This window comes from Neomonachus schauinslandi, chromosome 10 (genome assembly GCF_002201575.2).
Source record: "Neomonachus schauinslandi chromosome 10, ASM220157v2, whole genome shotgun sequence".
Classification (NCBI taxonomy): domain Eukaryota; kingdom Metazoa; phylum Chordata; class Mammalia; order Carnivora; family Phocidae; genus Neomonachus; species Neomonachus schauinslandi.
In genome coordinates this window covers 128260979-128282837 of record NC_058412.1, presented here as the reverse complement: position 1 = coordinate 128282837, position 21859 = coordinate 128260979, and the positions used below count along the sequence as shown (strand labels likewise).

The 21859-nt window shown below is 45.5% G+C and overlaps 1 protein-coding gene across 2 annotated transcripts in view; it reads left to right on the top strand.

Moving 5' to 3' along the window:
* The window catches only part of ATP9A (ATPase phospholipid transporting 9A (putative)), a 132380-nt gene that overhangs the window by 37531 nt on the left and 72990 nt on the right, over positions 1-21859 (top strand). For both annotated transcript variants that reach the window (XM_044919103.1, XM_021685903.2), the window contains exons 4-7: positions 1381-1489; positions 15375-15433; positions 16725-16776; positions 18706-18800. In XM_044919103.1, coding sequence (XP_044775038.1) covers positions 1381-1489; positions 15375-15433; positions 16725-16776; positions 18706-18800 — 315 coding nt within the window. The remainder of the gene's footprint in view (positions 1-1380; positions 1490-15374; positions 15434-16724; positions 16777-18705; positions 18801-21859) is intronic.

The following is a 21859-nucleotide window of genomic DNA, read 5'->3' as shown; positions in this document are numbered from 1 at the left end:
CGGGGGGGTTGTGCACCCTGGGTCTGCGCTCTTCCCGGAACAGGTTTCCTCTCCCCTCCTGGTCTGGTTATGCTTTTATTCTGAAATGTACCAGTTTTGCTCTGGCTGCGGCCAGTACTTTACAATCTGATTGGAAACAGGAGTAATCCTTTGATTGTAAAGATGAATGAGCCCTTGGAGGAGTTTCACAAAGCCGCACATCTCTGGCTAGATTTACATAAGAGATTTAAAGTCCTTTGAATTGAAGTTAATATATTTCACGGAGTAAACAGTATGAAAATGAAATGCTCAAAGAATCACCGCTGCTACCCTTCAGGGTGATGGTGCTTTCTGTATTTTTTTTTTTTTTTAAATGACTTTAAAAGGAGATGACAGGGCTATCTTGTAAGAAAAATGAATGAATGTTCTTGCCTTTATTGACACGAGAGGAGAAATCTAGATGGAAATAGATTCTTGTTACGGCTGACTCACACACCAGTTCCCACCAAATTTTATGAGTTGGGGTACCTGGCCCAGGAAAGGTCGGGCAGTTTCCAATGTTTTTTTTTTTTTTAATTTGTTGCTACTTACACAATTAATACTTCAATGTGTTCTCTTTATAAGGATTTAAAACAGTACAGAGAAGACTGAAGTCCCCTTTGGCCCCTTCCTCCCTCTCAGTCCTTTCCTTGCAAAGGAATCTAGCCAATAGTTAAGGAAATTGGGAACCCTTCACGGAAGATGGTGGCTGTCCCTTGTCGTTTGTATGCATGGTGTTACATTGTATGTTGTGAAAACTGAATTTCCCTCCTTGGCAGGTCAGTGCATGGGATGGATCTCATTCTTTTTAACCTTCTCCTGGGCCTCCATCTTATTGGCTAGTAGGTCTTCCAAGTTTGTCTGGAGGCACAACAATGTGGCTGTTAGGAGCAAGGACTCTGGAGCCAGATTTCCTGCCTGTCACTTAGAGCTTCATATCCTTGGGCAAGATGACTCAACCTTTCTGTCCTTCTGAGGCTCCGTCTCAGCACTCATGAGCGTAGGGTTGCTGTGGGGGTGTAGTGTAGTTGGAAGGGCGCCCAGCACATGACGAGTGAGGTACGAATAGCAGACACCATCCCTCTGTCACTGCCTGTGGACAGACCACCTTTTCCTCTTAGAAACCCTGCAGTGGTGGTGGATAGGGCTGCCCGTGTATCTGTGTGTCAGCAAGTGTTTCCCCAGGGCATGTGTGTAGGAAGGAGTCGGGAGAAGTGGGCTTGCTGGGGCGCGTGCATTTGGGGTAATTAGCAGGCCCTGCCCTGCTGCCCTTCGGTGTGGCCTCTGGCCTTTTCTGTCCCCAGCACCAGAAGAGGAAGGTCACTTTCCGCAGGGCTCATCCTCTCTCCGCTCTCTCCGCAGGGCTTCGTGCTGGCCGTCACTGTCATCCGAGAGGCTGTGGAGGAGATCCGATGCTATGTGCGGGACAGGGAAGTCAACTGCCAGGTCTACAGCCGGCTCACGGCGAGAGGTCAGCCTCCTGGCTCCGGCCTGGGGCCACAGGATTGCAACTCCATCATGGGCCGCTGACAGTCAGGGAGCAGAGTTCAAGGCCCAGGGCCGGTGGGCATGCAGACACTGCGTGGTGGCACCAGGGAGGCCAGTGTGTGCCTGGGGCTGCTCGATCTCTCCCAGAGCCAGGCCTGTTGGCCAACTTGTGCGTCATCAGCCTGGAATTAAACTTTGTTCATTGGGCATCCTCTTCTGGCTAACCCTGTACCTTTGCCTGTCCCTGGGCTGAGTGAGGGAAGGAGGGAGCCCCTCTTGTTCAGGCGTTCAAGCGGTGGAGGCGGCAAAGTCTGTCCTACAAGCTTTAAAAGATACTCTTTCAACATTACAAAACGCATGCTACAACTTCGCAACATTAGTTTTTAAATAGGCACCAGATTTATATAAACACTGCATCTGTGAAGATTTCCTTGAAAGGCATCTTATAAATCCTGAAAATTAAGGTGGGGAGTGTATATAGTCAGACCCAAAGAGAAGCGACTAGATAGCCTCTTTTTTTTTTAAGATTTTATTTATTTATTTGACAGAGAGAGACACACAGCGAGAGAGGGAACACAAGCAGGGGGAGTGGGAGAGGGAGAAGCAGGCTTCCCGCGGAGCAGGGAGCCCGATGCGAGGCTTGATCTGAGGACCCTGGGATCATGACCTGAGCCGAAGGCAGACACTTAACGACTGAGCCACCCAGGCGCCCCAAGATGAATGCATTTTTAAATTGGTGGAATTAAAACAAAAACAAAAACCACCCAAACACCCCATTAAAAACCCGCAAAGCAACCCAGCCAGTGTTAACTTCTGTTTCAACTAAAAATTCTACAGGAGATTACCTGTAAGGATGTGTTCAGAAATGAGCGCATGTTACCTAAAGTTCCAGAAGATGACCGATCCCATTCAGGGATTAGTAATGTTTTAGGAGAGGCAGAGATGGAGAAAAGCTGTGCCTTACCTTCAGGATGTTAAGAATTCTGAAAAAGATGAGATAGCTGTCTTGGGGAAGGCGTATCTGAGTCAAGTGTGAACTGCTTTCCAAAGCTTTAGTCTTCCCAAGAAGTCGTCCACACGTGGTTTCAGGGTTTTGCATACAACTTCCCTTCTAGGAACAATGTCAGAGGAATATGTTTTAGGCTCAAAAAAAAATTTTTTTTTAAATAAAATCCCCTGAGGGCATGAATGTATTTTGTTTTAGCGCATTTCAATAGATTTTCATAGTTGGTGGTCTTAACATTTTGCAAGTCTCTGGGAGAAGTGGGGGATGTAGAGTTGGTATAAAAATGCTTTATTATTGCTAAACTACTGTATTTAGGACACTTTGCTGTGTAAAGAAAGAAAACCCAGCATAGTCTTTGTAAAGGCAGGTGGCTTGGGCTTTCCACGTGGATAATCAGAAGACCCCTCTGCAGGGTGTTTTTTTGTGGTTCGTGTATATTAAATCCCCCCTTAATAACATATTCTGACTATAACATTTAAAATGCTAGGCAACCAACAAAAGCCCCATTGGAGAGGGTGCGGTGGATCTATTTAGAGGGATTCCATTCATTCATCTATCCAGGCTCCAAACCTTCTTTGGTTCTTTTCATATTGCAATTGCTTTTCCCGTGAATGATTTTTCTGCCCTCCCCTGCGGACCCCCTTCTCAGCTCCTGCTTTATCTTCACTCAGTTCTTGGAAAGATCCTAAGGAGAATTGGCAGATGGCTCTAGCATTAAAAACTTGTCTTCCTTTGTTGGTCTCCTTTTGTGGCCCGTGGTTTCCATTGTCATGCCAATGCGACAGTAGGGGAAACCCGAGCAGAGTTCTGAATATTAACCCAGCCCCTGCTCGGCCATTTGTTTTGAAAGCCCCCCAAAAAGCACTGAAGAAACTGTCAGTTCAGAAAGTGATCGAGGTGAGTTTAGTTATCTGATACACTTGGGGGTGGGTGGGGGGCGGGGAGAAGGGCAGGAGTAGGAAGCCCCAACTGGAAGATTTCAGAGAGAGGAAGAGAAAGAAGCCTTTTTTGACCTTACTGTTTAATTACTTACTAATTTTCTTGAGTGAGGCTTTTCAGCAGGGTCTTCATTTAGTAAGTTTAAATGCAAAGTGAAACAAATATGTGTGTGTGTATCCACGCAGGATCAGGTTCCTTTTGTATCACATGATGTCTTAAAATACATTTTTCAACACTATTTGTAGAGTTCAAAAACCTTTAGAAACCAGAATATCGAGTCCTTGATCACTAGATCACAGGCCATGATATTTACCTGCATTCTGCATCATTTCCTGATTAATAACAGCAGTACTTGTGCTGATAAAATTTTAAAAATTGGGGGGGTAGTAATTTCTAAAACCTAGGAAAAAAGTTACAAAAATCACGTGGTGAACGGCGATACGCTCTTCCATCAAATGTTAACATTTTGCCATGTTTGCTTTTTAATATTCTCTCTCTCATTAGAGAATTAAGTTGCAGACATTATTCCCTTTACTCCTAAATACTTTGGTGCTTAATTCCGAATAGGGCATTTCTCTCACGTAACACAGTATGATTATCAAAATCAGGGAATTCAACATTGGTACATTACTATTAATCTAATCTATAGTCCTTACTCAAAATTTGCCATCTGTTCCTGAAATGTCCTGTGTTTTTTTTCCCCCCATCCCCCACCCTCCAGTGTCTACAGTATCCTGTTTTTTCTTTTAAAGATTTTATTTATTTATTTGAGAGAGAGAGAATGAGAGACAGAGAGCATGAGAGGGAGGAGGGTCAGAGGGAGAAGCAGACTCCCTGCCGAGCAGGGAGCCCGATGCGGGACTCGATCCCGGGACTCCAGGATCATGACCTGAGCCGAAGGCAGTCGCTTAACCAACTGAGCCACCCAGGCGCCCCAGTATCCTGTTTTTAACAGCATTTTTCCCTGGTACAGAAACCAGTACAGGTTTTCCCAGTGGCATTTAATTGTCCTTGTTCCTCAATCTCCTCTAGCCTGGCATAGCTCCTTGGTTTTCTTTCACACGACATTGACATTTTGAAAAGGACCGGCCAGTTTCAGGGAAGTTGCTTTGTAGCCTGTCCCTCAACTTGTGTTTGTCTGATGTGTCAAAATTAGATTCATGACCTGCATTTTTAGCGAGAGTTAATATAGTTTTAGGAATGCTAATGGCATAGATTTCTTGTTGGGATTTGCCAGAGTTTTAGAGGCATTATTGTAATCAAATTGAAAAAATTTCAAACTTGGAGAAAAAGTGGATTTTATTTTTATTTTTTTAAAGATTTTATTTATTCATTTGAGACAGAGAGAGAGAGAGAGAGAGAGAGAGCAAGCATGAGCAGGGGAGAGGCGAGGGAGAAGCAGGCTCCCCGCCGAGCCAGGAGCCAGACATGGGGCTCCATCCCAGGACCCTGGGGTCATGACCTGAGCCTAAGGCAGATGCTTAACCATCTGAGCCACCCAGGCACCCCAAAAGTGGATTTTAAACAACTAAAAATCCTGAAAGTAAGGCACTTATCGCTGTGAGGAAAAATGGATGATAGTTTTTTTGTTTTTTGTTTTTTTTTGGTTAATTGCTACTTCCATTTAGATAATTTATTACCTAAAATAACACACCAGTTAGATTATTTTTTAGTGTCATTGTCATACCTCACGTCAAAATGACCTTTTCTTCATTTTCTTGAGAATTTTTTTGAGTACCACACGTCCCAAGTCAACAGTAGGCTTCCATATTACAGAGATGAACACAAGGGGGCTGGGGATTCTGGGAATTAATAATTTGGTGAAGTATCCAGACATTTAAATAGATAATTAAAAAATGCAACTAATAATTATACATCAGGGGTGGGAGTGGGGTGGCTCTCATAAAGACTGTCCCTTCTTGATCACTGCATTCCTGGTTCTGAGCCTGTGCTCTGCCTGAACTCAGGAGTCCTGCTTCTCCCTGCACCCAGCTCCGTGGGCAGGTCCTTAACCTGTCAGTAAATTGGGGCTGGTAATAGTGCCTACCTTATGAGAGTTGCTCTAAATATAACTCTTGGATGAGAAGAACATAATACTGGCCTGGGATTTGGTGTGTACTCAAGAAAGCCAGTGGTGATGATATTGTAGCAGGGGTCCGTTAAATGTTGGTGGGTGTGAATCAATAAATGGAGGTATGAGCCAGGGGTCATGGGAGGTTATGCGAGCCACTCAGAGAGGAGCTGATACGTCTTCTCAGAAGAAGTGACCCTCATCTTAAGTCTTATAGGGTGGAAGAGAGCAGGACTGGTTGTGTGTTTGTGGTGCACAGTGCAAGATGAACGTGTGGGGCCCTTGTTCAGAAATTAAGAATTTCAAGATGACAGTAGGTGAGCATGAAACCAAGTCCAGGACCCTTCTGAGCACAGAGCCCCGTGCTCATACCTAGAGCACACAGGCATGAAGTGGCCCTGGGGAAGAGTCTCCCAAAGGCCACAGGTGTGATGGCTGGGAGTGTGGGGTACATACCCCAGGTTCTGGCTCCATCTTATTCTTCCCACCTAGGCCATGTTTCCTGAGTCTCCCTCCTGGGAAAACAGAGGAGAAGACCATGCAGGCCAATGAGGGCCTGACACTGTGGGAAAGTCCGTTCTGTGGTCTAGGAATCTGTGTAGAAGGCATGCTAGGGAGTAGGTGGTGTTGGAAGTGTTTGAAAAATTCTGTCAAAATTGGAAAGCCATTAAAAAAAAAAAAAGAAAGATTACCTACCATAACCCAGCCAGGTGCTGGACAAGGTCTGGTGTGTAATTTCTTAAACAGCTTAATTTCAGGACCCATGAGATCATGACCTGAGCCTAAATCACGAGTCGGGTGCTTAACCGACTCAGCCACTCAGGTGCCCCGAGCATCCTCTTCTGAGGTGGAACTTATTGTTAGAGTTGTCGAACACCCTCTAGGGATGATGTTTTCAGATAAAGAAGCATCCCCCCTCCTTCTTGAAATCCACATTTGTAACGTGATCAGACTGGAGGGAGGCTCTTAGGCCCTTATGAGTTTTCTAGAGCTGTCTTCTCTAACAGTGTTCAGAGGCCCTGGAGATACCAAAGCCAAAGAAGAGAGGGTCTTGAAGTGGTAGCGGACCCAGCAAAATGTCATTTCGTTCCTGCAGAGATTGGGGTTGGGTGGGGAAGGAATAATTAGTAAATGGATTGTTTCTCTTTCTTTGTGTCTTGCCCAAACCAAAAGTTTAATTCTGGGGGTGGAGGGGTTTGCCTAGATTATCACAGGTGGTGAGGGCAGTTGGATTTGCATTTTCCCAAGAGGAATTCTGTGGGTCTTCCTACCAGGAATGTTTTCCAGACTAACCTGTGATCAAGGGCTAAATGAAGCACGCAGATAATTAGCTTTGAAAGAAAGTGCAAACAGGCACAATTAACACAATTGCTGATGCTTCTTTCCTGCTGGGGACATCTGGGACACCCCTTGAGCCGTAAGTCATAAGCCAAAGGTCTATGTGAAATGGAGAGAGTCCCTCCTATGTTCAGTTTTTGAGTACTGTGTGGTGTTAAAAACCAGCTGATATGTTTAATCTTCCCCATTTCTTTCCAGATAGTTCTGCATCTTTCCAGGTTGCTCTGTTCACCCTTTCCCAGGTATAGAATAATCTCAGGATCTCTCACCTCCACTTAAGAGTGATATCTTTTTTTTTTCCACTGAAATTCAAAACCCATTTTGGACCATGATTTAGGATGTGGTTCCTGTGACTGAATTTTGAGGTCAAAGGATATACATGTTTTTCTTTTTGGCAGTTTAATTCCATTGGAGTTTATCAGGAGAAGGTAGGATAATGTAGGGAAGACGTGTTCATTAATGGGGCATTGTTTAGCTCATGGGTAATTAACTACATGGAAATAACCTATTCTTTTTTTTAATAATTTTTTAAAAGACTTTATTTATTTATTTATTAATGTATTATTTGTTTCAGGGGTACAGGTCTGTGATTCATCAGTCTTGCACAATTCACAGCGCTCACCATAGCACATACCCTCCCCAGTGTCCATCACCCAGCCTCCGCATCCCTCCCACCCCTCTCCACTCCAGCAACCCTCAGTTTGTTTCCTGAGATTAAGAGTCACTTACGGTTGTCTCCCTCTCTGGTTTCGTCTTGTTTCATTTTTCCCTCCCTTCCCCTATGATCCTCTGCCTTGTTTCTCAAATTCCACATAGCAGTGGGATCATATGATAATTTTCTTTCTCTGATTGACTTATTTTGCTTAGCATAGTACCCTCTAGTTCCATCCAGAAATTCCCTATTCTTAAACACAAGTACCATTTTTGTTTTCAAAGTATAAACTCTGTTCAGACACGGTATGTTTTATACTTTAAAAATTTTTTTATTTCATTTTTTTTATAAGTTTCAGATATTTATTAATCAGTATAAACCCCAGCACAATACATGATTTTGGCATTTAGAGGGGAAATATTTCCTGGATAAGTGGAAAATAGTGCAGATGGCTTCTGGAAGACTTTCATTCAAAGCACCTTTATAGTGCAACATTTTATTTAGAAGTCTGGACCGTCTTCAGTTTGCTATAATCCACATTCACTGAGTAGAACTTGTATTGATCACTGGGACCCATTTTGTTCTGGGGTTCTGGGTTATTCTTCCCATCCCAACTGACATCTGGATTGAACAGTGCCAGGTGCAAGACATACAGCGCGCTGCTCCAAAACCTCCCGCTCCAATAAATTCGAAGAGCGGGGATCAAGCTCTTAGGGGTCTTGGCCTGATCCAGGATCTCGTGTGACATGGTTGTGGCCGAGGCCTCCAGTCCAGAAGAAGAAAAGATCAGATCTGCAAGGCACCCAGCACTAAATTGTCCCCACACTGACGGGACATCCCTGTTTCATACCTTTTTTTAGAGAAGAGAATTACAGTGATGAGTTTGTTTTTTTTTAAGATTTTATTTATTTGACAGAGAGAATGCGAGAGAGGGAACACAAGTGGGGGAATGGGAGAGGGAGAAGTAGGCTTCCCGCGGAGCAGGGAGCCTGATGCAGGGCTCGATCGCAGGACTCTGGGATCATGACCTGAGCCGAAGGCAGACGCTTAACAACTGAGCCACCCAGGTGCCCCAGTGATGGTGTTTCTGATATTAACTATTAACAAGCAGAAGTACTGCAAAAGTCCTTTACTAAGGATCTCAGAGGCAGTTCAGGAAGCAAAGAATTCCCCTGCCCAAGCTTCCCTCATTAAGATTCAGAGCATTCGCTTTTATAAGTCTTGTTTAAAACAGACCTTGCCAGACACTTTCTCATACATTTCTTCAACAGATGCAAAGTTATTTCAGACCCATACGTTTCTTTGTTTTTCCAAAGTACTGAGTTTCACTTTATTACAAATCATTGGTGAACTGATCTATTGTTTATTTAAAAAAGAACCCAAAACAAAACAAAAACCCTGAAAACAATCTCACGTGCACATTGCACTATCTTTCCCAAAAGGTGTCTTTTGGGGTGTGGGTCTGTTTCTTCATTATTGGGCACCAGAAGCAGGGAGGACCATTTATATATTTATTATAAAAGCCTCTGTTGGGTATAAACTTGTTACACTTAAACCTCAGCCTTTCTTTTTTAAGTTCCCACTATTTTAAACAAAAGCCCCAGGATGTGGCCATGGAATTTATAATACTGCTTCTCAGCCCTTTGCCTGTTTTCAAATAAGTCTTAGGCTCTGGGGAATGCAGACAACTCTATTGGAATATGAAAATTTCAACTTGAAACCTATGAACTCTGCTGGGTCTGCAGAGGCGTTTTAATGTCCACCCCAGGAAATGTACACACGCTGTAGAATTTACAACTCATCACTGTCACAGAGTGTGAGCTCAAGAGTAATACATTAACCAGGGTTGGTGCGTAGAGATTGCTGCTCAAGATCTACAAAAGCAATCAATGTCCTGCATGCACAATGAAAAATAGAAGTAGGGCTGGAGGTGTTTGGGGTCAAAACAGAGGCCCACACATACGAGTGCCCCGGAATTTATTTAAAAAAAATTTCTTTCTTGCGGGCTGTTCCGTAGTTTGACTGAATTGTCATTTGCTTGTTTCGACTCAAGGGAAACATCTGGTTTCTCCCTGCAATGGAGACAAACTGCTCTTATTCTGAAGCTGTCATCCATGAAAAGCATGGTTTGGGCTCAATAGCTTTGCTTATGAAAGGCTTGGGGTCCATCTCTACAGAAATAAACAGCTCTTGTAATTGGAATTTTGTTCCCTGTTATAAACTCTGGCTCAGGGGTGACTCGGGTAGAGTGTCGAAAGCTGAAAGGGATAAATTTATTTTATAGAAGGCATTTAATGATTTAGGATGTGGCCAGCAGACAGTTTTCCACTTAACCTTTGTAAAAATCTCTTAGCCAACTTCTGTAAAGTTTCTGCGAAGGTATCTAAAAAATCCCAGAGGCTGGGTGTTAGGGGAACCAGAAGAGCAGGGCGGGCTGGGGAGGGGAGGTGCTGTGGCCTTTTCTTCTCAGAAGGCGGCCAGCTTTTCCTGGGCCCTGTGTACTGAAGATGTTACTGGGTGTTTTTACCTTTGTTCAGGGGCACCTACGTAATCTGGGGGACCCCGTGCAAAATGAGAAGGCGGGGCCCCTTGTTGAAAAGTTAAGAATTTTAAGATGACCACAGGTCATTCACCCAAGGGTGTGGGGGGGGGTGTGAACACAGGTTGCACACCCACAGAGCTGGCTCTCCTTCAGCCATAGGAACCTCAAAGAAGGTGAGAGGAAAAAAGGAAGAAGTGGTGCTTGGGAAGTGTGTGTGCTGACTTCTCAGTGGGTGTTGGGAGAGTATTTTCTTCCAGTTGGAGACTGGGCAGTAGGGAGCCGTCCTCCTCTGAATACTCACTGGAGACGTGTTATTTTTGTTAGGTGGACGGGGAGCTCTGCCAGACGGTGTCTGTACCTTGTTCTGTATTTTTTTTGCAAGAACATTTGTAGAAAACTCAGAATAGCGGTTAATGTAAGGTTAGAAATCATGTGTTTGGAGCCCTTTCCACAATTTGAAGTGTTTTTCCTTCTACGAGTTCGTCCCAGCCCCTGGATTGCCTGGCTCGTCAGTCTCACTGCATCCCCCTTTCCTCCAGCCTCCCTCTGCCACCCTGGCCACGGCAGCCGGGGCCACCGCTTGGGCCTCTGTTCAGACGTCCACAGCTGGCCGTGGTACCTGGCTGGTGGGAAGCCCAGTCAACGTCGGAATATACACCCTGGGATCTGCTTTCCCTTCTCTTTTCTTCCTGCTGCTGCTTCTGCTTTTTATTCTTCTGGTTTTATGTCCTCATTCAGAACACACAGACCCACACCAACCAGGTGTTCTGCATGCAGCCCTGCACAGCGCGTTGTTGATCGCCAACAAATGGCAGCTTGGAAAGGGAAATCCAAATTTAGGGTCAAGACTGCGGGGGTTAGCCCGATAGAGCAGGAGAGTCTGAGGATACCTTGTCTGAGGGATGGGCCTGCTGGCCTTAGTCAGAATCTGCTCTGCAAGCACAGCGGATTAAAAGGGGTTTTTGAGGTAGAGCAGATGGACAGGGAGAGGCAGAGTTCACATTAACTGATCGTAAATCAGGACTCCGCTGTAGAAGGGAAAGATCTGGGTCTGGTCACTTAGAAGTTTGAGCTAATTTAATTTATTCTTCTTCTTTCTTATTAGAAGAACACCTCATGCTTATAAAAAAAAAAAAAATCACCGTGAAGAATTTAGGAAGTATGTGTGCCAGAGAGAGGGATAAATTCCCTATGTCCCCAGAAAGAATCACCCGTCAACCCCTCCAGCATAATCCTCCTGATTTTGTCTGCCCTGCCAACATCCCCACGTATACATATACAGTTATTATTCAGTAAGACTTAAAATACGTATTTCTCGGGGCGCCTGGGTGGCTCAGTCGTTAAGCATCAGCCTTCGGCTCAGGTCATGATCCCAGGGTCCTGGGATCGAGCCCCGCATCGGGCTCCCTGCTCGGCGGGAAGCCTGCTTCTCCCTCTCCCACTCCCCCTGCTTGTGTTCCCTCTCTCGCTATGTCTCTTTCTGTCAAATAAATAAATAAAATCTTTAAAAAAAAATACGTATTTCTCTTTGAGTTAAATACAAGAGAAGACTTGTAGCTAGGTCTTGAAGGTTGGAACACAAGCTCAGTGATCTTTTGGGTCAGGCCACCAGCTTCAGTTTTAGTAGTAAAACTAAAGAAAATGTGTAAATTTATGTTTGGGAAAGCCAGGGCAAGCTCAGGTGAAGGAAAAGTTCATTGGCACAGAAGGCCATGTTGAATTTATGGTCTTCCATCCTTCGAGCAATGCCTTGATAACCTCCCTGGGAAGAATAGCACGTCTGTGTATATTTTTCCTGTTGCCCCCTAGTGGGACCAGAAGAAATGTTCAGGCAGGAAAAGAATTCTGCACATTGGACACTCTCTTCCCCCATTTCTTTTCTTCTTTTAATTTTTTTTTTAAAGATTTATTTATTTGAGAGAGAGCGTGAGAGTGATAGAGCCTGGGGGGGGCGGCGGTTGGAGCAGAGGGAGAGGGAGAAGTAGACTCCCTGCTGAGCAGGGAGCCCAACACTGGCTTGATCCCAGGACCCCGGGATCATGACCCGAGCTGAAGGCAGAGGCTTAACCGGCTGAGCCACCCAGGCGTCCCTCTCTTCCCCCATTTCTAATGCTCTGACTCTGGATTGGTGGATGTCCTCCATTCCCTCTGCACATGTTTTGACGTAACAAACACTTGAGGCTCCGGGTTCCTCTCTAGCGGGCTAGGGCTCAGGCCCGTGAATTGAATTTAGTCCTGTGTTTGGTGAAAATGCAGCACATGAAACAGTCATGTCATAGTGTGAGATGCCCAAACTGGGAGAGTCTAGAAGCCCTCAAAGCAACCGAGGGTTGGTCCAGTTCATCACCACTTGCTGTGTATTCTGTCTAGAAGTCATTGTTAGCGTTTGGGTGCTTCCCTCCTAGTGTCAGTTCTGACTGTTACCATGACAAAATTTAATTAAGTACAAGAATTAATTAAAATGAAACCCTAGGGAACCTATTTGAAAGAGTTGTTTCAGTAGAGATAATTGGAATTCTATGGAAAATCTCACTGGTAAATTATTAAGTTATTAAACTATTAAATTTATTGATGTTATTAAAATTATTTTTAATTATTAAAATTATTACATTAGATGATCAAAAAGACACGTGATCTTTTTGATAAGACAAGTATATGATACTGTGAGAAACTGTAAAAGCCTGGAGTTGTACACTCAGATTACTTCATTAGCGTCTTTAAGTTCTTCTTAAAACTAAAGAAGCTCAAGCTGGAGATCCTGCTTAGTGAACGTTGGGTTTTTGTTGAGTGAACGAGTCCAGGGAGGGAATAGCAGACTCATGATTCTCATCCCACTTTGGCTCTCGCTGCTGGATAAAATGCTACTTTATTGAGGAGGATTGAGAGTCGTTATTACTTCCTTTCTTTCTCGGCTGAGGGTTTGTAAGTTAAATGGGCTTTTTACGAAGAGCCAGGGACGTAAAGATTTCGCGGTGTTGCTCCCTTGTGCAAGAATTGGACCCGTCACCAGAATCAAGGCCCACCTCCTCTCTGGGCTTGTTCAAAGCACTACTGGGCCCCGAGCGGCCCTTCCACCTTTGTCTCTTGCCATTTCCTGCCTTGCGTGCAGTGCTTCTGGCCTTGCTGAAGGAGGTGCAGCAGGTGGCCACACGCACGCGTGGACGACTCATGCGCCCCACTTTCTCCCATCTCCTGCCTTCCTTTCATGGGTAACTGGTAACTGTGTCGTCTGGCCAATCCCGGTCTCACCTCTCCTGCAAAGTGTATGTTGGCACCTCCCTTACCCTACCCCACTCACTCATTATTTACCTGTTGCCTCGTTCCCTCCACAGGAATGTGAGTTCCGTGTCTCCCTACCTGCAGATCACCGGGCATACAGCAGGCATTCAGTAAATGGTGCTGGAATGTTGACTTTATGATCAGGAGCCTTCTGTGTGCTGGGCAGTGTTCCAGGTCCTCTTCCAAAGGGGAGAGTTACCCCCTTTCTGCTCCTTAGCACTCTGGACTTACCTGCATCATTTCACATACGATTTTGCACTAAGAGCATCTGTCTGGCTCTTTTTTCTTACCAGCTCATGGGTTTGCAGACTACAGCCCAGGGGCCAAATTCAGCCTACTGCCTTTTTTTTTTTTTTTCCGGTATGACCTGGTTGCTAAAAATAGTTTTGAGCCTTTGGTGGGGACTGATTGTTGACAGATTTGGGAACCTCACTTCTTGGCCTACAAAACCTAAACTGTTCACTGCCTTGGCCCCCGTCAGCATGTTTGTTGACTCCTGAAGGAGACCGAGCTTTTTTTCTAGGATAAGGGGACTGTCTTGCATCTTTGAATTCCCATGACATAGCACTCAGTAAATTTTTTGGGGTTTTTTTTTTTTTTTTTTTTTGGCATTGAACTGAATTCACTGTTTTGTTTTGTTTTTAATTTACTCTCTGGAGTCAGATGGGGGTATGAATCCTGGCTCCGATCTGTTCTAACTGTGAGGTTGGTGGTGGGGTGGGTGTGGGGATGGCGTAGTCTGAGCCTACTTTCCTTGTCTGAAAACTTCAGGCAATAACAGCTGTTTCCGATGGCCGTTGTGAGAACTAAAGGAAGTTGTAACTGTATCAGTACCTATACGTGCTTAGCGCAGGTTTCTGTTTAATGTTAGCTGTTACTGTTTCTCCAGATAGACATCCAGCTAAAGTTGTGTAGTCTGATCATAACTGCATAAACAAAATATATAGCAATCACAAATTTTTTTAAGATTTTATTCATTTATTTGAGAGAGAGAGCACAAATGAGAGGCAGAGGGAGAGGCAGAGGGAGAAGCAGACTCCCCACTGAGCAGGGAGCCCGATGTGGGGATCCATCCCAGGACTCTGGGATCATGACCCGAGCCAAAGGCAGACGCTTAACCAACGGAGCCACCCAGGGGCCCCAGCAATCTCAAATTTTAAAAAATCGGTCATTTTAGGATGACTTCTTTCTTTTCAGTGGTGTCGAAAATTAAGAGTTGACCTTCCGGGGGGGCATCTGGGTAGCTCTGTCGGTTAAGTAAGCATGATCTTGGGGCACCTGGGTGGCTCAGTCGTTAGGCGTCTGCTTTCGGCTCGGGTCATGATCCCAGGGTCCTGGGATTGAGCCCTGCATCAGGCTCCCTGCTCTGCGGGAAGCCTGCTTCTCCCTCTCCCTCTCCCTCCCCCTCTTGCTTGTGTTCCCTCTTTCACTGTGTTTCTCTGTCAAATAAATAAATTTTTAAAAATCTTAAAAAAAAAAAAGAAAGCACGATCTTGGGATTTCAGCTCGGGTCATGATATCAGGGTTGTGAGATTGAGCCCCCCATAGGGCTCTGTGCTCAGCAGGGAGTCTGCTTGAGGTTCTCTCCCTCTGCCTCTCCCCCCACTCATGTGCCTTTTCTCTCTCTCTCTCAAATAAATCTTAAAAAAAAAAAAAAGTTGACCTTCTGTCCATGGATCTGATTCTTAATTTTCTTCCCCTTTTCTGTGTTGTTTTTTGTTTTGTTTTGTTTTGAGGTTGAATGAATCTCACGGTACCAATTTAGAAAAGCATCTAAGGTGCCGTTAAGACAGAAGGCCTTATGTGTGGGGGTGAGTTATTCTAGGACTCTAAGAGGTGGGAATTTGTTCCTGGAGCAGTCCCTACAGCAGGTGAATCTCTTCCTGGAGAGGCAGGTGATGCTGATGAGGTTGGCTGGGCTAGGGAGGGACATACTTCTGGGAGGACTGTATTGACTTTGCAGGCTCGTGGGCACTCTACAAAGGCATGAAGAATTGAAATGCATTCATACATGATGTATCTTGGACCTCTTTCTTCGCAGGGACAGTGAAGGTGAAGAGCTCCAACATCCAGGTTGGAGATCTGATCATCGTTGAAAAGGTGGGTGGGATCCCGCAGTTTGTGACTGATTGCTGTGTGAGTGTGTAAATGGGAAGTCATTGCCACTAATTCATAAATCCTAACATGTAATTTGTATATCTGGTAGACTAACTGAATGTAGGCTTTTTGGGATTCTCTCCTAAACCTTTGCCTGGGGAGGAAGATTTCTTTGCCATGAGACACCCACGTAGAATACTTTTTCAAGGTTTGTGTATGCTGGTTAGCCAAAAATTCTGCTTACAAACCCAAGTTTTGATTTCCTATTTGATGTGTTTATTTTGGTGTCTTAAAAAAAAAAAAAAAAACCTACCATAAAGTTTTTCCTCAAAGTCTGCTTGCTGCATAAGCACATAAAAATATTTGTCATTTACCATTTTGAGCGATTTTAGCTTGCATTTTTTTACTTAAACATTGTGCTTTTCTGTCATTTTGTGGGGAGCAGGGATGAAGTGTAATATGAGAATAGTAAAAAGGGCCAAAAATGCATTTTTAAAAATAGCACCATTCATACGTTTGTGACTTCAGCAAACACTCCTGTCTCCTTTTGCTGTCTGTTTGGAAGGTCGTGGGTTTTGGGGGTGGCCCTGGAGAGGCTTGGAATAATATTTGATTAGAAAAGGATTGTATTGTAGCTTGTTTCTGTAGGAAGTGAACTATGCTCTTTTAAAAGGATTAAATCTAAGAACTCAAAGTCTATTTGAGGTGAAGGGAAGCTCTTCTGGGTGGTAGCTCAGAAGAACCACATAAACGCTTTATGTTGTTACATACTTCTGTGTTCATAATTAAATGAGGACTGCTGTTGGCTTACGTCGTTTTTTTTCCTTGAGAATGGCTTTTGTTGCTTCTTACTACTTGACTTCCTTATTAAAATTCCACTCAAAGTCAAACATCAAGCCAGAAAATTGGTAGGAGCAGAAAGTGTGAGCGAGTGTGTGTGTGTCTTTAGTTTCAGCAGACCGCCTGGAAGAAAGCCAGCTAGGGTAGCCGGCTTTCGGCCTGGGCCCTTCTGGCTGGAATTTCAGGAGGTAATGGTTGGTTTCTCCAGAAAACTAGAAGCTCTCTTTCTGAGATAAGATTTCAGTAGGGGATTAGTGAAGTAACAGCAGCGTGCAAGATTTTTCAGATTCAAAACAAAATAAATCCCCAGATCTGTCTGTGACAAAGGCAGAAACGTAAATGAGGCTGTGGGTTTCGGAGGGGGCCCCCCCTCCCCGCTGAGGGGGCTGGTGGAGGGGGACGGAAACCCCACACATGGCTATTCACGGTAACAGTCTTTCTTTTCATTACACAGAACCAGCGGGTCCCTGCTGACATGATCTTCCTGAGGACATCAGAAAAAAACGGTAAACATCTGGGATCAATTTTGAAAATAACCATTAACCTTTCAGTGGTAATTTGGCAAAATAATCATTTGAAAATGGAACAGAAGTAGATGATCATTTTGGAGCCACGGAGGCAAATCAAAAACATCTCTTTTAGTAGAGCAGTCTTAAAACAAAACAAAAAATGTTTTCGGTCCTCGCAGGTCAATAGATTTTGGTCATCACAAAGATACAGTTAGTTGGGCCCAGGCTGAGTCCCAGCTGACGGGTCCACAGGCAGCAGCTATGATTTTCCTTTCTGAGCTGCTGTTGGGCTCAACTTCAGGACTTGGCGGGATCAGGAAGCGTGTTTCACAAATAGAAGCACACAGAAATCCTCTCTCTCCTGAGAAAATACCAGGAGATATGTGTGATCGTAAGAGAAGCCAGGGAGAGAGATAGGTGGCCTTGTTGGCCTTTCGCTCATGAGCGATGAGGCCATGCCTACCCTCACCCATGAATTTATTTATTATCACAGCCCACTTAGGCCTGAGCGAGCGGCTCCAGGCTCTTAAAAGACCCTACTCAGTCCCAGTTCTTTCCCGGTGTGGCCTAAGGAGTTAGAACCGAAGGCGGACACTTAACCAGTGCCTGCCCACCCCATCTGTTGACTCTGATCTCCTCCTCCTCCTTTCTTTTTTTTGTTATTTAAGCTGTTTTGAGGAAACAGGGCTGTTTTTAGCTTGTGTACAGGCACAGTCAAATCTTTGAACGTCTGAAAAAGTTCGCATTTATAGTCCTTCAAGGTTGCTGCAACCTATTTTATTATGAATCAAATAAAAGTTGTAGATGAAATTTTATACTAAAAATACATTATCCAGAGATGGAGTGGAAGGCACCAGATTAAAAGTCTTCTTTTAAAATCTCCAGCTTTGTCCTCAATTGGTTCTTGTGTCCTTATCTGTGAAGATAAAGTGTCATGGATTAGGGTCCCTGAAATGCTTCCCTCCCAACACCCCTGCCCCCCGAAGATTAGACATTCTTTTCCTTAATAGTGCCCAGAGGTCTTAGCTGTGGTGTCCGTGAACTCAGTACATTCTGGGTCTGATGAAATCTACCGCTGACTCATTGCTGGGCTTGCACGTTGGACAGAAATAGGCATCCATGTGCAAGCGGGTAACGAGCACATGCTCTGGTAGCACTTCCTGCATTTTGAGCAGTCTGCCAGGGTCAACTGTAGAGTCCGCACCACTGGTGCTGTTCTGTCCGTTTTTACACTCAGGGAAACCAAGGCTCAGAAAGGCTAAGTAACTACAAAGGACATGCAGCTAGTAAGTAGGGTAGCTGGTCTTAAATCCAGGAGTCTGGTTCCTGATAAGGTGTCCATATCTCCTGCCCAGAATGGCCTCGAATGCTAGCTGCCCTGTGCCAGCCACCATGCTGGGGGTTCTAGCACCCCAAATCTTTATAAGCAAGCTCCTGAGCTCTGTGTTCCTCCCATTTCACGGATAGGGCCTGCTGGTGTTTAGCAAAGTCAAGAAACCGGCCCAGGTTTCTACCTTGAACAGATGATGGAGTGAGGATTTGTTTTTGGTTTTTTAAATTTATTTATTTGTCAGAGAGCGAGTGAGCACAAGCAGAGAGAGCTGCAGGCAGAGGGAGAAGCAGACTCCCCACTGGGCAGAGAGCCCTATGTGGGACTCAGTCCCAGGACCCTGGGAACATGACCTGAGCCGAAGGCAGACACTTAACCAACTGAGTCACCCAGGGGTCCCTGGAGTGAGGATTTGAATCCAGATCTTCCAACCCAAAAGCTTACAGAGGAAGTGGGAAATGGGGTATTTGTTTTCCCTTTTGTTTGTTGGCCACTGATGGGATTTTTACAAAGGCCAGAGCAGGAACTACTGAGAGCCGCCAGGGGAAGGATCCTTGAATGGAAAGCAGATAGCCAGTGCCACCTTCCTTCCACAGGCTCTTGCTTCCTGCGGACGGATCAGCTGGACGGTGAGACCGACTGGAAGCTGCGGCTCCCCGTGGCCTGCACTCAGAGGCTCCCCACTGCGGCCGTGAGTAGCTCTCCTGCGGAAACACAGACTGGCCACGGTGTCCTTGTCAGGCCCTCGAACTCAGAGGCCCTCAGGGGCCAGATGTGGGATGTCAGGTGTGAAGGAGGGCTGACAGGATGGGGTCCTGGGCAACCCCCCCAGCACCTGTGGTTTCAAGTCCTGTGGCCGAGTGAAGTGGGGGGGGAGGGGCTCTTTGGAGGGAAGCTCAAGAATCTTAAGAAGCCTCAACCAGGTGCCTCGCATAAAGCTAGAAGGTAAGGCAGGTATATCGTTCCTCTGCTCAGGGCTTCCAGAAGCTTCTCGTTACTGAGAACCCACACTACAGCCCTTGCTGTTGTCCTCAAGGCCCGTGTGATCTGTGTCCCTGCCTGAACCTGGACCTCAGCCTGGGTGATCTGCCCGCCCCGTGCCCTCTCCCTCCTGATCAGTCATCCTCTGCGTCCCAGCGCTTGTCCTTGCTGTTCCCTCTGCCAGGGACAGTTTGTACCCCAGGGGCTGCCTGGCTGGGCCTCTCCTGAATACCTCCTGGGTTTTGTGCCCAGATCTCCTTATCTGAGAGGCATTTTCTGACCACCTTTTCCTTGCCTTCCCCCCCAACTCACTTCAAGGCAGTATGTCCGAGAGCAGAGTTCTGCCTGGTATGTTCACTGCTGAATGAATACCCCATGCGTGGAACAGTGTGAGGAACAGCACACAGACCCTGTCTCGGGGTGGCCTAAGGAGTTAGAACCAGCAAGCTCTCAAGGGTCTGCAGGGCCCCACACTTCCCCATTAGCCCCACATCACTCAGACCATGATCTGTAAAGAGAGGCGGGGCCGGGAGCCAGAGAGTAAGTTTAAGCATGAGCCACGTGGATTGGATGTGGCCCATGGACTAGGTTACAGAGTCACAAAACATAATTTAAATGCCCAGAGACCAACATGCCCAAACAGTGGTCTGAAAGGATTAGGAAGAACATGAAAGCTTTTCCTGGGCTTGTGGTCACGTGGATTGATGCTGTTCCTTAACCGTGTTCTGTGAGGAAGGAGTGGGCAGGAGAATGTTCCATGTTAATATACGAGTAAACGTGCCCCCTGCCCTAATGATTTTTCATGGTCAGTGACAAGTGAAATAGCACCGTTATTAGTATTAATTTTTAAACCAGAATTCTAGAGCAGTGAGTTTTTTTTTTTAATTTTATTTTATTATGTTAGTCACCATACAGTACATCATTAGTTTTTGATGTAGTGATCCACGGTTCATTGTTTTCGTATATAGAGCAGTGAGTTTCTAACGATGGTTGGGAGCCCCTAGGAATCCTTAGGAGGCACCGTCCTGCCCCCACGATGGGGTTCATCTAATGAAAGCGTTCTGATTTTTCTGGGTGATGCATTGTAACTTCCTGGTAAGATTTCTCCAAGGGAAGCTTTCTGATCCTCAAAATGATTTGAAGGACTCTCTTTAAGAGACAGTCTAGAAGAGCCTAGAATCATGAAGGTGCTTGCCTGTCTGCTGCACAGAGTTGCATTTGTCGGTGTGTGCTTTGGATGTGTCAGTTTAATAAACACCCATGTTGCCCGCCCCCCCCCCCCCACCCAACCCCCGTCTGGCCTGGGCCTGGGCTGGGCTCCAGAGAAGGAGGAGATGCCACTCTCTTTGTGCCAGGAAACTCCTCCTTACTGGGCCGGAGGGATCTGAGCGGGGAGCAGCAACTGAGCAGAAGAACTGTATGAAAGGATGACCGGGGCATTACATAAATATATTCTTGTTAAAAAAAATAAAAAAAATAAATTATATGGAAAGCCTTGGAGGAAGAAATGAAAAGTCTTGCTCATGGCCTCTGCTGCAGACCTTACCTGCTTCCCTCCGGGGATCATGTAAAGTCCGTGGTGATCTTTCCAGACCTCTGCCAGCACACTTTCCTACAAATGCACAACTGTGAACTTGTTGGTCGGGGGGAGCTTATACGTGTATGAGATCACGCTGTATTTGTGATTCTGCAACTTTTGCTCTTGTCTACTTTGAATGTGTCTTGAGGTTTTCTTTTTTTTTTTTTGAGATTTATTTATTTGAGAGAGAGAGCAGGGAGGAGGGGCAGAGGGAGAGGGAGAGAGAATCCTCAGGCAGACTCCACGCTGAGCACAGAGCCCCATGTGGGGCTCCATCTCATGACCCTGAGATCACGACCTGAGCCGAAATCAAGAGTCCGACGCCGCAGCCAGTAGCCTCTACCCCTCCTCTAGGTCCCTGTAGCCAAGGGGTATTGTCCAAATTTGCCTGGCCACCTGATTGGAGATTTTTTTTCTCCAATTTTTTTACTGTGGTAAAATATGGATCAAGTGTACCATGTTATCATTTTAAAATGTACAGTTCAGTGGTGTTAAGCACGTTTACGTTGCGCAACCATCACCACTGTCCATCTCTGGAGCTCTTCATCATGCAAGACAGAAACTCTGTACCCATCAAACAACAATTCCCCATTGCCCAGCCCCTGGCACCCACCACTGTACTTTCTGTCTCTCTGAATTTGACTGCTCTAGGGACCTGATCTAAGTGGAATCATACAGTATCTGTCCTTTTGGGACTGGTTTATTTCACTTAGCATAGTGTCCTGAAGGCTCATCCATGTGGTAGGCTGGGTCAGAATTCCCTTCCTTTGTAAGGCTGGGCAATATTCCATCGTATGGATATATCCCATCCGTTTATCCATCGATGGACATGTGGGTTGTTGCCATCTTTCGGTAATTGTGAATAATCCTTTTATGAACATGGCTGTACAATATCTTTGAGACCCTGCTTTCAGTTCCCAGCGAGTGGCTGCTAATCATACGGTAATTCTATGTGCAAGTTTTCGAGGAACCGCCATGCTGTTTTCCATGGTGGCTGCACCATTTTACGTTCCTACCAACAGTGCACAAGCGTTCTAGTTTCTGCCTCTCCTCGCCAATACTTTTTTGATGGTAGCCATCCTAATGGGCGTGAGGTGTATTTTTTGCTTTTTACCCCTCTGCCTTTTCCGGGGCTTTACACAGAGTAGGGCCCAGGAACCACTTGTTGACTGAGCACAGATCTTCATTGG